Source organism: Pteropus vampyrus, unplaced genomic scaffold, assembly GCF_000151845.1.
Source record: "Pteropus vampyrus isolate Shadow unplaced genomic scaffold, Pvam_2.0 Scaffold2, whole genome shotgun sequence".
In the NCBI taxonomy this organism is placed as follows: domain Eukaryota; kingdom Metazoa; phylum Chordata; class Mammalia; order Chiroptera; family Pteropodidae; genus Pteropus; species Pteropus vampyrus.
Genome location: NW_011888783.1, coordinates 22,198,177 through 22,216,488, shown reverse-complemented (window position 1 = coordinate 22,216,488; position 18,312 = coordinate 22,198,177). Strand labels below are relative to the sequence as shown.

The following is an 18,312-nucleotide window of genomic DNA, read 5'->3' as shown; positions in this document are numbered from 1 at the left end:
CCTAATATAATTTTGTCCTTAATTATTCATGCATTACTATGACTAATATTTTTTGCATAAGAAGCAAGACAATTTAGCATTACGTATTTTATTAGATCATCACATCGTTTATTTCAAGCTCCAGTCATGTCAGTTGTTTCATTTACTGAGTTTAATTCAATAAACTTATTTTAAATGAAACATAATAGAAATCAGTTTCTTAGGAAAATAAGAAGAGGAGGGATGTCATATATAGTTCCCAAATCTGATGTGATTACATCAACTGTGCTAAATAATTATCTATTCTTTTGCTATAGAAGCATGGATTTTTCCCCTTATCTTTATTGCTGGATCATAAATTAAAAATCTGAGTTTTCATATTTGGCAACTCTGTAGAAATGGCTGTCCTTGCTTTGACCTCTATAGATCCCATTGGAGCTGCACATGAGTAACTAAGAGAGAGAATAAGATAGGCCCCAAAATGCTCATAAGTGGCATATGATGCCTCAGACTTAAACTTTCATAGCTAAGTTAATTCTACCTATTTCTCTTGTCAGTCTGCCCCAAAGTAAACAACAGGCATCAAAATGTCTTTTATTTGCCATTTGATGTCAGTATATTTTTATATTTTATTTAATTTATTTATTATTATTATTTATGCCTACAGCACTTGGTCTTCCTAGGTAGTCTCCCATCCAAGCACTAACCAGGCTCGGCCCTGCTTAGCTTCCAAGATCAGATATTGGGCTTGTTCAGGGTGGCATGGCCATAGACCATGGACTGCGGCTCCACTGGGGTGCAAACCCAGGACCTTCTGCGTGTAGAGCAAACATGCTAACCACTACACTATGGAACCATGTCCTAGTGTATTTTTAGAACAAAGTTTTTTGACTGCCTGTCTGAAAAAGCAAACACATAAGTGAATTCCATATGCTTCTGAGCACCGCTTAAAATATGTAAAGAATTCTAGGCCTTCCTGGGTTACAAAACAGTGTGATAAATTGGCCAAAGGAAATTATAAAACCACTAATGACAAAGGTGGGGGAATGAGCATGAAAAAATTAAGTTGGTTGAGTTATCCAGGCAGATCTGGATGATGTGGTCTATGTATTCTACCAAGCTGACACATGGCACTTAACCTTATCTCACTAGGTCATCTGTATTAATATAATTGATTGAAGAAATATTTATTTTATACTTCATTTTAAATGTGTGGATACACTTAGATTTCTCTTGGATTCAAAATTTGAAAGCTGAAATCAAGTTATTATTTATTTCTTTCCTTTTCTGAATAGTTTGCCTATCATTTAGATAAAAAGGCTATTTCTGTTGTATTTACAGAGTACATTTTAAAATGCATATTTTTACCCACAACAGCCAATTTAGAGCATGAGCAGAGCACTGGTTACCAATAATTATTTCTTAAATTTCTTCTCACATCAATCTGTAGGTCTCACACTTCTTTCTTCAAAATCTTTCTCACCTCTGTCACTTCTTTTCCATTTTCATCTTTGCCATCCTAGTTCTGGCCTCTATTAGCTCATACTTGCACTACTGGTAGAATCTTCTAACTTTCTCCCTCCTTCGATCCATGTAAGATGAATTAATCTTCCCCAAGTCTCATTTTAAAATTATTTAATGGCTCCCAGTCATTATCGGATACTTTTCCTTATCTTGATATTCAAATCACTCCACAACCTACATTTCTAGTTTTAAATTCTCTAGCCACCTACCCTTCATGACAACCCAACTAATATAATTACCACATGCTAATATAATTACCCTAGAATTTCCTTTGAAATTCCTTGTCCAGTGTCTCCCTTTCTGAAACACTCTTTCTTCTCACAAGCACCACCTTTATCTCATAAGCAGCACCTGCTTTAGTTCAAGCAGCACCTTTTTCATGGAGCCTAACTTCTCTCCTTCAGTTTAGCCTCCAAAACAAAGATGAATGTTTCTTCTTTTGAATCCAAGAATCAGAATTCCAGTGCTGGTCAAAACCATAGAGATAATTTAGTATTGTGTCCTCATTTGGCAAATGAGGAAAATGAGGCTGAGATAGGTTAAGTTCAGAAAGTAGACTAAAAGTAGCATGTAGTACTCTTTCCACTGAACTGCACTAATTTCCTTAGTGTTGTTCACACTTATCTGGTACTCGTATTGCTCTGTAGTAGAGTTCATTACATTCCTGTTATCTTCAAAACTAATAAGCTTTTTCTTTTTCCAATTTAAGATGCAAATATATATTTGTGAATTCTCTATGGCCTACTGTGCTTTGAATATAGGAACCTAACAGAATAGTTAATAGAAAAATACAAAAATGGTTTATTGAATGAATGAATGAATGTATGAAGTAAAGATTAGCTTAGCATTTATTGATCAAAGCATAATTTAAAAATGTTATTTCTGGATATGGAATGAGAATGAAGAGCTGGGCACACAAAAAATTGGAGATTAGCTAACAGGTCTGAGAGATTTGCTATGAAAAGGGGATTTATTTGGCTGTTAAAATTAACCCTACAGAATTCATGATGGAAATGCCCTGTAGCAGTGTCTTTCAGAGTATGATTACAGTGTTGATATACATTTGGCCCAGAGAAAAGGTTTATTTTTATGAAGATAAAAAAAACTATTTTGGAAATCATTTCACATAGTATTAGGGAATTTACTATACAAAGGCTCATTCATATTTAAAATTTTATTAAATTAGGCAATGAAGAATCAAGGAAAGGACTGTCTTTTCCCAAGAGCCCAAAGCCGTTCCTTGGTTCAGCACCAAGGGAAGTGTATTAACTCTTTTCAGCCTCCAGGGAGCTACAGTAATTGGTTCCTACGTGGTGAAGGCCCTAGGCAGAATTGGCCTGAACAAATTGGAAAGAACAGATTGAGGTTCCAGGCTGCAAAAAGGAGATGTGTAATAAAGGAACTATCTTAATGAATTAATACTAGAGGTTGCTTTTTCTCAGAAACGTTTTGTAAAGTGTCATCAAATAGAATTTCTCTACTTTAACACAAATAATTCTAATAGGAACTCTTTCCGTTTCTGGTTCATTATCTGCACTTTTGATTCAATCAGTACAAAATGAGGAATTGACAATTACATATGTAAATTAATGTGAGGAATTTTGATACATACAGAAATAATCTCATCTGAACAAACTGTTTTTGAACTTCGAATCAGTGGATTCTAATGTTTCTCTACTTGAAATATAGAAAAAACTACATGTATAAAAATTAAAAGTAAGCAAAGTAGAAATCACACATTAAGTATGAAGAATAATAGAATCTTCTAAAAAAATCTAATGATTATTTTTGTTATGAGGTTTAAGGTAATTATTTTTGAAAGATATGATACATCAATTATCCAGATAAAAATTTCAACTTTTATTCTCCCTCAAAAATAAAAACTCTCCTTCTCGCGCATTATTTCTAAATTTCAAAAATAAAACGTAGATTTATGTTTTCACTGTGATATCACCTAAGATCCTAAGAAGTTAGTTGGGAGTGACTTATTCTAAGAAGTGAGTTTATGCATTAAATACTATCTTAATACACATAATAAGATGCTTTTGTTTTATTTCCAGGTGGGTGTTCCAGTCTGCGTAATTCAAATAAGTCCTTTTATATTAACTTTTTTGCATTTAAACATAAATTATGTGCTTACTCAACTCTTTCTTGATATATTTTTGTGTTGGTACATTTTGAAAATAACCCCTATAAACTTACACTTAATAAAAAATAAGAATGGTCACACAGTCAATACCAGTCTTATGAATCCAGAAATATTGTACCCTAGCATCTATCTGCTCACATATATCAACAAGGCAAAGAATCGACTGCTGATATTTCATTGGCAATTTTCAGGACTCGGACCAATGTAGAAAATGACAAGGGTTTTATGCCTCAAACAGCATCATCAACTTGACAAGTTAATATTTTCACCCAATCATTCTAAATCAAGATCCCCCATTATCACCAATCAAACTCCCGGTCAATGGATAAATCAATATGTAAATAACTAAATCATATTCAGGAAACTTAACGATATCCAGAGTTGGGGTTTAAATCCACAGAGGGTAAATTCACAAAGGTATTTTTCTAGAAAGAAAATTCAAGACAGTTAAAAATAAGGGGATTAGAATCTAAATACTGTATTTTGCCTACTGTGGTACAATAGTCCCCTTCCCAACCCCTCCCTCATCCCACTATACAAAGTCACAGTGAAAGGATGAAAGGTAGCAAAAGGGGTAATACAGTACCCATAATAAAGGGCTGAGGGGAGGAACCAGCGCTCCACCCCATCCAAGTTGGAGCAAGATTATCCTATATAAAATAGAAATATATAGTTTGTTAATAGTTAGAAATCTGATATGACAGAACATTTGGTGTTACTTTTTGTATATGATGCTCTCTGTCTGTTTCCCTAACAATCAAGCCTTGAGTTCTTTTGAAAAGGTCTTCATGATTTCCTAGATTAGGAAGTTAAAAATACAAATTTAAGTACAAATTTTATTTTACTCTAGATAGTCACGACATCAATTCACTCAGTTCAATTTTATAAGTTGAAAAATTTGGACTGGAAATTTGAAATACAATAAATTTTAAAAAGCTGTCAGCCAGAATGTGCATAAAACATGCAAAACATAAAGTGCAACGTGATGATAATTTATTACTTTCTAACTTCCTATCAAGCATTGTACAACATGCTTTATTTGGTAATGTTGCATTAAAGCACATGCTTTGAAAACATGACAAAACAATAAAAATTAAACGAATGCCTGATTTACACTTTTATACAGCTATTGTGATTTTATACTGCTAGAGAAAAAAATAAAATGAGAGTTTCTGAATATATCCAAATTTCACTTCCCAATTATAATCATTGTTATTATCTCCATCCTCACCATCATCCATGATTACATTTTTCATAAAGTCAAAAAACTCAAACACCAAAAACGCAGAAAACGGAATCAATATTCAAGTTATTTTGTCTCTACAATGCCAAACACACGTTGAAATGATTAGCCATTTTAAGGTTGTGTTTCTGTTGTCATTATGAGGCAAGGAACCATATTTATGAATCAGTTAATGTAAATGATTAGCTCATCTCCTATCAGCATTTAAAAGGAGTTTATGGCTTTAAAACTCTAAGTTTCAAAAATTAACCTCTCTTTATAATATAAAAAGCATTACTGATAAATAATTATAAAGTTATTTTTGTAAAAACTAAATGTAAACCTACAGGACGAACTTTGTTATGAAAATAAAGTGTTAAATAGAGGAGTATATGGCCAATTGACTCATGGTCAATTTTGAAATGTTTCTATTAGTCTCATGCTTAGCATTCTTCAGATTTTATGAGACTTTTACAATGTATTACAATAGTCCTTTCTTATCTACAGGAAATACATTCTATGACCCCCAGTGGATGCCTGAAGCCGTGAACAGTACCAAACCCTATGTATACTGTTTGTTCCTATACATACATGCCTATGATAAAGATAAAGTAACAATAACTAATAATAAAATAGAACAATTATAACAACATATTATGAAAATTATGTGACTGTGGTCTCTCTTTTTCAAAATATTTTATTGTACTTTCAAAATATCTCTCTTTTCACAAAATATCTTGTGCTTTGGGGCCATTATTAAATAAAATAAAGGTTAGCTGAACACAAGGACAGTGATAATATGATAGTTAATTTAATACCAGGATGACTAAGTGACTATCTCCCTCTTCAGAGAGATGATTCATGTCCTGGGTGGGATGGAGCTGGATGGTGTGAGATTTCATAACTTTACTCATAATGGCACACAATTTAAAACTTATGAGTTGTTTATTCCTGGAAGTTCCCATTTAATATTTTTAGACAGCGGTTGACTGTGGGTAACTGAAATTGTGGAAAGTGAAACCTCGGATAAGGAGCAACTACTGTACTTTGATTCAGGTGACACGTTTTCAAGGAGAATGTATAAAAACAACATTTTTCTCCTGTCTGAAACTGCCAGTCTGAAACAGAAAGAAGTAATATTTTAATTGGAAACTGAACTTAATTTTCACATACCCTGGAGAGAATATTTTTTAAATTTTAGTAAAAATATATGAATTTCTCTGAGAAATAAAATAAGAGTATACTATATCACGTTAAATTGTTTTTAATGAGGAAAACTTTTATAGGGAAATTGAAGACAAGTCTTATGTTTGAAAAAGTGATATTTATAATATATTTTGTTTCAGAAGAACACATAAGGCTATCGACAACCTAGAAAATGAAAATGGAAATTTATGATACAGCTTAGTTTCTATAAATAAAACTAAACCTTAGGCAATAGAAAAGCAATGTTTTTCTATTGGAATCACACTGGATTCAGTGTCTGCTTTTGCAGAAAAAAATTTGATTTTTTTAAAAAAAACTACTTTTTTATGTTAAACATTTTCTATATTAATGTTTCATGCTTTCGAAAAAGCATGGAAAATAATAAGTCGATAATGGCAAAATTTGTAATCTGTTATGAATCATAGGAAATGACAATATTTCCTAAGAAGAAGAAATATAAAATTCCATGTGATTCTGATAAATTAGATTTAAGTTATGGTTAATTTATGAATCATCTATGGTAATGAGTCAAAATTATGTTTTATGTTCATTATGCTATAAATGTTTTACTTCATTGTCATAAAAATTGTGAAGACATATATATATGAAATCTTTAAGTCACTATTGCTATTTATATAAATTAAGAAGATTATTGAAGTTACAAATTGAGGCTATATTGAATATAACTTTTTTAAAAGTTTAAAATTCAGTCAATATTTAATATCTACCCTTGAGTATATTAAAATAATGCAAACTTTGGCATTATACAGACAAAATTCTGAACGACTTTTTATTTTTTCCTTTATGCTTATTCTTAGGTACATGTGTGGTTCACATTATTTTCAATAAAATTCATTACGTACAGTGTAGATCATCACAAATGAGAAACATATGATGTCAAATTCTCTTTAGTTGATTATTATGATATCATTACACATAGTACTTTAATAGTGCATTTGCTTTTTTGTATACAGTTTTATAAGGAAACTCCCAAGATGAATTAGGAAACAAAGTCATTTTAATAAGCACAGCGATAAATGATAACTTATCATTTCAAGGAGGCCTAAATTCTCTTGCATATCACCTAGAAGTAAATATGCAACAGATAGAAAGATAAAGTAACAATTTTGCAAGGATTTGCCATTCCTTTGCATGCATGGGTTTTCCTTTTTAAAATTAATTAAATTTAATTTTGACTGTATGCAACACTTCGAGTTCTTTCAGTTTCCTTACCCTCATCCCTTCAAATCGTGATAAGGCTCTTAGAGGTCTCAGAGCTCTTAGTGTCCTGAGAGATTTGATGGCACCAAGTTCTGAGTAACCTAAGGCATTTGCTGTTAAACTGACCAAAGAAACCTGCAAAAAAGAAAAAAAAATAGATAGATATATAGATGATAGATGATAGATAGATAGATGAAAGATAGATAGAAGATAGATAGATAGATAGATGGATAGATAGATAGATAGATAGATAGATAGAATTGTTGTCATTCAATTTGTAGTTACTATGTAATACTACATATAGGATTTTTTGTTTATACTTATTCAGAAGATGAATGGTTGCATATTTTCAGTAAACACTTTAAAATTTTAGGAAAATATTTTCAGTTTGATGCAAGAAAGCTTTCAAGATGTTAATTAAAAGCTAGTTGAATAAAAAAACCTCGAATGTCATGTAATTTATTAATTGCTCATTAATTTATTATTAGAGCTATTCGTTAGAAAAAACAAAATAAAAATTAATTAAAAAATCAAAGTGAATGTTATGGGTTATCCTTTCTTTATTAAGTCGCTGCTATATTTAGGGCTTTACCCATGGCTAAATAAAATATAAAAACTGCTATTGTATTAGAAAAAGCAAGAAATCTTTATTTAGTGTTGGTATGTTCAACTAATTATAACTGATAACTCTCAGAAATTAACATGCTAAATCATACTAATTTTGCAGTTGATTTTTGGAAGGGGTTTCTTTACTTGTCTTGCTAATAACTTGTGTTTTCACTTATCTAAAGTTTATTTCTATTTAAATAAATATAACCTAAGAAATAATTCCATCATGAAACTTCCTCATTTTTTTCTATACTAATTTACAGCTTCTGCCATGGTCCCTGGCCCCAAATGGCCAAACAATAAATTTTTACCAAATAAATAAATCAACAAATTTACTTCATTTGTATGAACTATGCAATGACTAAGAAACAAAACTGTTAAGTACTGAATTCTCTAAATAAACAATTTACCAAAACTCCATATCCAAACATTTAAAATTTCTTTCATCTGAAGGTGGCTAGTATTGGACAGTTCCAAATACACTGGACACCATTTTTGCAAAATTCTCTATTTTTAAGTGTATTAAGTATACATTTAGTATACTTTTTACAATACTTTAGGTGTGCTATAATTCCTTTTGTGTTTTTTTAGAGTGATTCACTGATTCTTATGATATAAATAAAATAGAACATTGAAAAATGAAATTATTATTGCAAAACTACAAAATGATCTACAGCTTTATTTTCCTAAAATATTTCCAAAATCATTATTAAAAACCAACTATAATAATCAATGAAATATTCATTTTTCTAATAAAAAGTTTAGATATATAATAAGCATAATAGAGAAAAGTAAAGCTCAGGAAGTTTCAAAAGGTTGAATTATATTTACATTGAAAATCTAGTGTGAAAAATTATGAGGAGTCGAAATATAGCTTCTAATGCTTGAAACGTCAATACTAGAAACTTTTTCTATTTATGATATGATGAAGCAAGACTTTTAAGATTTCTCTCAATTTATTTGTTTTATAGTAACATTATTAAGCTTTTCAAATAGCTCTGGCTTTGCCTTTGTTCAGAATTAACAAGACATAATGTATGCGGGACTCAACTCTAGAAATACTTTCCATGAGAAAACTGCATAGACCTGCTCAATTATTATCTTTTGGGAATAAAACTGTTGCCTATAAAGTCTGTGATATTTTAGACATACTTTTCTAAAGCTGAAATGATGCCAAATTGATAACATGACACATGATGGTTAATGAATCTTAAAGGCAGCTACTTGTTTTAGGGAAAATGTATTAATCATAAGGTATACAAATTCTCTGACGTGCTGTTTAGTACATTGTCCATGACGAGGATCTAGTTTATATTCTAAGGAAACTCTCATCACTGCATAAAGTGGTTTGTCCCTACACTCTGTACACCTGACTTCCTATAATGAAGTTATAATCTATGTTATATACTCTTTAAAGCTATCCTTTGAAAACTTTGAGATCAAAGAGAATTTTTAAAAATTGACAGGAGCTCCCACCATCGTCATTGTTTATTATGTGCCTTTAACACCACATGTACTAGTATCAAAATTTATAGAGTTGGGAGCCAAATACCTTACTCACTGGCACACAGCCACTGGTGGTGGGCCTGAGATTCAAACTCAAGTCTGCCTAATTCACATTATAAGGAATTTAAACAACATACCCTATTTCTCCACTTTCCCTACAAACTACTTTTCAGCTTTTTATCCTAGATCAGCACCATAAATCCCATCCCCACAATGCTGAATCAGTACTAAATTCGCCTATTCTTACAAAACTACACTTTCATTCAGTGAATTCTTTGTGTAAATTAAGTAGCATATCTTGTCAACACAACATGGTGGTAAGAGATTCATTATTTTGGAATTAGTATATAGATAAGACAAATTACCTTGAATGCAAGACAAAATATGAAGGATACTCACATCGACAATTAAGAAGTCCAACCAACACCAGGCATTGGTGAAGTAAGTTTGATAGCCATATGCCACCCATTTTAGAAGCATTTCCAAAATAAAAATGTAAGTGAAAACTTTATCGGCATATTCCAACATTGTCTTAATTGTCTTTCGCTGATCAATATATATATCTTCAAATGCCTATAAAGATAAGTTATACATTTTAGCTTTCTAAACTATTATACTTTATAAGCTACTTTTTAAAAATCGTATATGTTTTTTCATATATATATATATATGAAAGAGCTCTCATAAGAGAATATATATATGACATCCCATTGGAATAGGAGGGTAGAGGAACAGTAGCTATTGCCACTTTATTTCCTCTCAAAGATCTTTGAATGACTCAAGGGAAAAGTTATACTCTCCACTGATATTACAGCTGGAAGAAAAAAGTGAAAGTATAAATCTATTGAATTAATTTGACCTATTGGGAAATAGTTCTCGTCATATCCTGATGGTGCTACTCCAACTTGTAATTATTTATTCCTTTTGTTTCATTTTTTTTGCTTTTCCCTTTTGGATTTTTTTCTTTCGCCATAGAATGGATGCTAAAGAGAGAAAAAGTGAAGCTTATATTTTTCACAAAGCAGAAATTGTAATTGGTCATCACATTGTTCAATTTTACTGCATAATTGGGTTCATTTGTCTCCTTTTCTTCTTTCACTTTGTTGATAGTTTATATTTCTCAGCAGAGATTTTGTATGACAATGATGGTAAAATGAAATTACTTTTCATTTAGACCGCAATATGTATTCTTCTAATATGAATCTCTCTTTGATAGTTTACGTCTAAATCTCACATTCATTTCAATGGCAAAAGACTATTTCTCATCTAAAGTTGCATACAGAGAAAATTTATTTCATCAGAGGAATATTTAGGAAAATGTAGGTCTGTATTTTAGTTATAAACTTAAGTTAAAGAAACTTAAATAATTGTTTTTCAATCAGGCAAGTTCTATCCATCATCTAATCTATTATCTGTCTTCTATCTATCTATCTATCTATCTATCTATCTATCTATCTATCTATCAATCTACTATCTATCTATCATCTATTTTATGGCTTAAGTATTCCATTTGTGTCAGTGTTTATCTAAAATGCTATTTATATGTTATATTTTATATTTTTGTAAATTATATTTATACAAATGTAAATTGATTCTGATGTAAAGAACATTTCATATAAAGAGAAACCAATCTTTAAATGAATCACTTAGGCACACTGCCCAATATTTATTGTTACCAATATTCTTTGTTTCCTGAGTAGCATAAGAATAGCAACATAATTCAAAAGAGACAGAGAGAATTGGTCCCTAAGAACTTATTGACTGTCTATAAAAAGATAATAATAATACCATTCAGAAACAGAATTCATCAGAACTTAGAAGTTATATATTCCCAGTCATAGGACTTCCATTAACTACACTCTAGTTGCCATGCTCACTTTCTTATTAAAATATAAGTAAATGAATATTCATATTCTTTGGTTATAATGAATAAATGGGAGAGACAAATTTTCTAGGTTACTTAAAAATAAGCAAAAATTAATAGTAAAAGTAAATTTAGAAATGCATAGTTATACATTAAGTCTATAGTCTGGAAGATATGAAATGGGTAATTAAAAATGTATTGGAGATGGGTAGAAGAGTAGGTTAGTGGGTAGATGAGTGGGTGGGTGAGTAGATGGGTGGGAGGGTAAATGGGTGGATGGATAGATATGGAGATGTATGTATGTTTAAGAAAGAAGTCATAAGTAGAGATAACTGGGATTTATTAAACAGTGGTGATTGTTGATGTCACAGAAATAGAAATGGATGTACAATGAGTGTTCAGGGGGAAAATTCATTGGGTACTAAAACACTGTAATAGAAAGGATTAATAAGTCATCAGTATTAGACAATTCTAAAACTGTATCATACCACTTTTGCTTAATGTTCACTCACCAGAGCACCACTACTGAGGAGAATCATGAAAACAATGAAGGTCTCAAACCAGTTATGTTCAACTATTTGAAAACATGTTCTTCTCAGGTTCCACCACTGTTTTCCTCTCCCTTCTTCCACACTGATTTGACAACATTTGAATCTTTGTACACAGCCTGCAAATTCAAATAAGAAGATGTAAAAGAACTTCTGCTGTTTCAATAATAACTTTTGGCATGCCCCTGATTCATTTTCTCACCACTATTGTCATTTCTATCTTGCTAGGATAACTCTCTAAGCCTGGCATTGAAACAATATAATTAGCTGTGTGAAGTTGTGAAAATTATTCAATCTCTTTAACTAGTTCCCTGGCTAATAAGACTAGCTTTTTCTGACTCAACTATTATTGTCCGAGAAAGAACTTTGTAAAGTACAAATAAATGCAAAATAGCTTTGCTTTGTACTCTATCATTCCATTACACTTTGTTGAAATTATGCTAGAAAAGGTATTCAAAACAGAAATTAATAATAAATAGAAAATTTCCTTTTTAAAGAGTGTGTAGAGTAATAACACAGACCTCTCCCAACAACGCTGGGTTTGTAACTCTTTAGGTTTTCTTGTGGTGCTCCTAGAAGAGCTAATATAATTTTCAAAATTAATTTAGTTCACCAAAATGTAATTTTCGTGGCTCTGCTTTGATTTGTCATTGCCTTCCTTACACTACTATCACGCACTCCCAACATAAGAATTAAATCAACAGGTATCTGTAAGCACCATGGAGGATACAGAAAAAAAAAGAAGGAAGGAAGGAAGGAAGGAAGGAAGGAAGGAAGGAAGGAAGGAAGGAAGGAAGAAAAGAAAAAAAGGGAAGAAAAAAGAAGAAAAGGTACAGAACATGGACCTGGCCCCCAAGAACATTACATTCAAGTTTTCAAGAAAATATGTAAACACAGGAATTCTGCCTCAAGGAAGAAGTCAAGTATGCTGGAAGAAAAGAGAGAAAGGAAAGGAAAGGGAAGAAAAGGAAGAAGAGAGGAAAAAAAGGCAGTAAAGATACATGTGACAGTTCAAAAGAGAAAGAGAAGAGCTCTCATAAGAGAATACATGATTAGTTATCAGGAGAATTAAATATAGCTGTTGAGCAAAATAAGAAGCTCTTTTCCACCGTGGTCAGATGAAGGTCATTTGAGAAGGACTTTGAGTGATGTGTATAATTTACACAGGAAATCGATCTCTAAATAGAATATATGCAAATATATTCATTGCTTCAAAACTCAAATTCCCAAGAAAATCAGACCATGGGAAATACTAGTCACAGGGAAAACAAAGCTCTTAAGATTTATTGTCCATATTGTACCAGGCTCAACTAGATACTGTTCAGGTATCAGCTATTGGGCAGTGCTTATTTCCTGTTTCATCCAACTAGCATTGGAAAATGATGGTTTCACTAAAAAAAACAGCTTAGCATTTACAACTCATTTAATTTTAATAGAAAGTTATTTTAAAGGCAAACTCTGTGTAGGAGAATTTTGACTAGTGTTTAAGATGCCAACTTATTGTGAAATCACCATTTTATTTTTAAAATGAAATCTTAGTCATTATTTTTGATTATATTAAAGTATTTTTTTCTCCATGTTCATGATCTTTTATACCTAATGGGTAGAGAAAACCAAAACGTAACAATAGATTTTAAATCTGTTAGCAAATGGCCAACAGACATATGAGAAGATGCTCAACTTCACTAACTATTAGAGAAATGCAAATCAAAACCACAATGAGATACCACCACAAACCTGTTAGAATGGCTATCATCAACAGGATAAGTGATTACAAGTGTTGGAGAGCTTGTAGGGAAAATGGAACCGTCATACACTGCCAGTGGGAATATAAATTGGTACAGTCACTACGGAAAACAGTATGGAGGTTCCTCAAAAAATTAAGAGTAGAATTACCATACGACCTAGCAATCTCTCTTCTGGGTATTTACCCCCAAAGTCTGAAAACATTTATCTGCAAAGATATATGCACCCTGATGTTCATAGAAGCGCATTCATAGTGGCCAGGACATGGAAACAACTGAAGTCTCCTATGATAGATGATTGGATAAAGAAGATGTGGTACATACATACAATGGAATTTTACTCAGCCATAAGGAATGATGAAATACTGCCATTTATGACCACATGGATGGATCTTGAGATAATCATGCTAAGTGAAATAAGTCAGACAGAAAAATTGAGACCTATATGATTTCGCTTATATGTGGGATATAACTGAGAGCAATAAGCAAACATGACAAACAAACAGAGACTCATGGACACGAACAGTGGATTTATAACCCGAGGGAAGTAGGGGAGAGGGGAGGTAGATAGAAGTAAAAAGGGGTCAAATATTTGGTGATGGAAGGAAATCTAACTTTGGGTGGTGAACACACAATGCAATATATATACATATGACATATTGTTAAATTGTACACCTGAAACTTATTTGATTTTAATAACCAATGTCACCCCAATAATTTCAATAAAAAATAAATTAGAAAAAATAAATCTGTTAGCATATTAGAGGTAATTAAAATAGATCTACTATAAAGTTCTATTCTATTATGAGTGGCCCATCAACTGCACTCTATAAATGGAAAATTAACACGGGGGTCATTTTCTTTACCTTCAGTGAAACAGGCTTCAGGTTCAAGGGTTTCTTCAGGTTCCACCACAGGCTGTTCTTCTGCAGGTGCACCAATGTCTACAGTGCTGCCTTCAGATGAGCTACTGCTTTCGTTAAGTTTCTGTGTGTGAGATGGACATAAAAAGTAAATCACTTTAATTCTGGTAACTAATAAATAGTCTAGCAAGAAAGGATTAGTACTATGAACTAATTCGAATCTCCTTAAATTGAAGAGATTTTAAGTTTAGAGCAAAAGAGAGATTGGATAAGAAAAAAGAAAGAAATCGTTTATGTTAATTCAATTCATAATTCACAATATAAATATGAAATCAGATTGCTATGTTATGAAGTTATAAATGGCCATCAGAAACATGTACTAAGCAAATCACTCTCCTATGAATTAGAGAAGCCCCAATATTTGTTTAGAAGGAAATCTCTTAATTTTAAAGTGGTTAGATTTTTTTCTATTATTTTATTATTAATTTCTAGTTTAACTACATCGTGATTAGATAATAACACCATTTTGAATTTGACACAAATACCTTATACAAAGTTGCTGTTCTGAATTTATTGAGGTTTACTTTGAGATTCAGTATATTGTTAATTTATTTAAATATACCATGGGCACTTGAAAATAAGAATTCTCGGTAAATGTAATTTTTGATATAATATATATTTATAGCATATTTACTTTTATTATTTATATTATTCAAGTTACCAATGTCCTTATTTAATTTTTCTTTGTTTTATCATAGGCTAAAAGAATGTTATTAAAATGCTTGCAACCAGCATACTTTTATTAAAATATTTCTCATCGTTAAACTCAAAGATAAAGTGGCTTTGAGTTCTTTATTTGATTGGAGTAATAACACGATTACTCAAAAAGGGAAGGAAAAGATTTTTAGATGTGCGGAAAGAGTCCATTTGTACATCAGTACATGAGATATAAATTCAGAAAAAATACTAAAGAAATTGGATAACAGCAAAACTAAAACATTCTCAAAGAAGAATTTTATTGATTTGAAAAAGTCAATAGGGTCAATTAATTTTTCACGTTTTGTTCTTAAATTAAAATTTAATTTAATTTTGAAATTTGCCACTCACATAATAAAACAATTGGTTCTCACAGTTTTTGAGATTAATAGATTATTGTAAAAATCCATTTTAATGTTTACTAAACCATTAATCAATCTTTAATTTACTGACTTTCAAAATGAGCTAGTTCATTTGAAAATATGTATATTTTCACACACGACTCTCAACAGCTAAATTCTATACTGACTTGTATTGTCCATGTATTTTTGGCAGGCTAGAGAGCCCAGAAAATGCAGGGACCACATTATACCTGATATATACACATTGTCTTGGACACCAGGAGAGTTAATAACCACTTAATAACTACATCTTGATGGTAAGAACATTTTTCCTTCTCAGGGGCTTTATGCAACATTTCCTCTTTTTAAAAATGTTCTCTACCGAAGCAAATGATTTTGACCTTGAGCATGAAGTAAAACAAAGCAAAGCAAGTAAAACACTCTACAGTATTTTTTAAAAAGTAAATGATTACATGATTTTTTTCTTGTTCTCTGTCTTGATCTTAGGATGTTTATGCTCTTATGTTAGACTTGGTTTGTTACATGGAGCTGAGAGATAGGGTTTAAGAGTTCAATCTATAATAAGTGATAAAAATATATTAAAAATAAATCTGGAATTTAAGAGTCAAAGGTACAGAATATGCATGTGTATATATATGTATATATATGTATACATACATATTTTTAATTTTTAAAAAAATACTTATTTTTAAGCTAGGCATGTACTATTTTATAGGTGAACATTTTACTATTGTTATAGCTATGTTTATATATTTAAGATATATATCTTAAAACATACACAAATGAGATGCTCTACAACCTCAAAAATATTAATATTTTATTGTGTACATTGTGCATTAGTAAATATTTCTAAAGTACACTAAGCGCATTAAAAATTAAAATGACCTCTATTAAATACTTTCAACAAAGCACCAATATCAAAGAGAAAGACACTATCCTGAGATTTATCATTTTCACAGAGTAGCTAGAAAAGTTAAATATTAACTCATTAATTCCCATATCATCCCTAAAACCCAGATAATTTCTTCATTAAGTCATATGTTGGAAGGACAATCTTCAGTGGATAACTCATATTTACTAACATTAAATTGTTCATATTAATTGTGAAATCTAGTGTTAGTCAAACATATGCCCAGGGTAGAGGTGAAAGTGGAGGACTAAAACTCTAATATACTCTGAATTCTGCTTTAAAGTGTGTCAGACATGAATTTTTGTATCGATGATTAGATATAAACAAAATAAACATAGCACTCATCATATATTGGATCAACAGAAAATTATTGTGATGCAAATAAGTCATAGATAAAAAAGTCTGTAAAATTATTGTAATTATAATTCCCAAACTAGAAACCAAAATTGTAAATCAAATAAGTAATTTCCATTATTAAATTCATTTTGCTGAATTGAGCATAGATTCTCTAGTGTTCTTTTGACATTAATTTTTAATGTTAAATAACGTATTTAACAAATATTTAATAAATGTCTACTGGCTAGGGAGGATTTTTATGGCAGTGAAATCGCTCTACATGATACCGTAACAATTTGTCTCTTTGTCCATAAAGTGTACAGTACCAAGTGTGAACCTTAATGTAAACTACAGACTTTGAGTGATAATGATGTGTGGAAGTAGGTTCATCAACTGTAACAAATGTACCACTCTGTTGGGAGGTGTTGATAATGGGGGAGGCTACGCATTTGTGGTGACAGGGGGTATATGGGGAGTCTATCTTTCAATTTTTCTGCGAACCCAAAACTGCTCTAAGAAAGTAAGGTGTGTAAAGAAGTTTTTAAGATAAATATCATATGATTTCACTTATATGCAGAATCTAAGGAACAAAAAGAACAAACTAATCAAAAACAGACTCAGGAATATAGAGGACAATTTGGTGATGAACAGAGGGGAGGGTGGCTTGGGGGGCTGGGAGAATGGGGTGAAGGGTTAAAGAAGTACAAATTAGTAGATGATAGATGGTCACGGGAATGGGGAGCATGGCATAGTGAATGCAGTTAGCATTAATGTATTGGCTAGGTGGAGAGCCAGAGGAGAGAAGGAGCGATTAGGGGATCATTTTATAAACTATATAAATGTCGAGCCAATGTACTGTATACTTGAAACTAATAAAATAAAATTTTAAAAAAATTTAGACTATGTAACCTAAAGGGCACCTTCCCATTTTTGAGATTTCTCTACAATAAATGGGAAGTGAAGGTGTTTTGTTCTAGACTTCTTTTGAATTATCTTTTATATCCATTAGAATTTTAGCTTAATATTTCTAAGTACATTGCTCTGGACTGAATTGTGTTCTCCTAAAATTAATATGTTGAAGACTTAACTTCCAATGTGACTGTATTAGGAGATAAGGTCTGTGAGGTAGTGATGAAAATTAAATGAGACCATAAGGGTAGTGTCCTAATCTGATAGGGCTGTTCTTAAAAAAAAAAAAAAAAAAAAAAAAACAGGAAAAGATATCAAAACTCTTTCTTTCTCCACATGCACACACCAAGAAAAAGCCATGTGAGCACACAGTGAGAAGGCAGCCATCTACAACCCAAGGAGAGCATTCTCTCCAGATACTGACCCTGCTAGCACCTTGATCCGGACTTTATAGTCTCCAGAAATGTGAGAATATACATTTTGGTCGTTTAAGCCATCCAGTGTATGGTATTGCATGGCAGCCTGGAAGATTACTACATAGGTCACTATAATTTTATTTGAAGGATCTACATAGAATATTTCTTGTTGCTAAGTTTTGTTTCA

At 31.4% G+C, this 18,312-nt stretch overlaps 1 protein-coding gene across 1 annotated transcript in view; it reads right to left on the bottom strand.

Moving 5' to 3' along the window:
• The window catches only part of SCN1A (sodium voltage-gated channel alpha subunit 1), a 129,394-nt gene that overhangs the window by 14,754 nt on the left and 96,328 nt on the right, over positions 1-18,312 (bottom strand). The window contains 4 exon segments of the mRNA XM_011360191.1: positions 7,314-7,436; positions 9,816-9,989; positions 11,793-11,947; positions 14,440-14,560. Of these exon segments, the coding sequence (XP_011358493.1) occupies positions 7,314-7,436; positions 9,816-9,989; positions 11,793-11,947; positions 14,440-14,560 (573 nt within the window).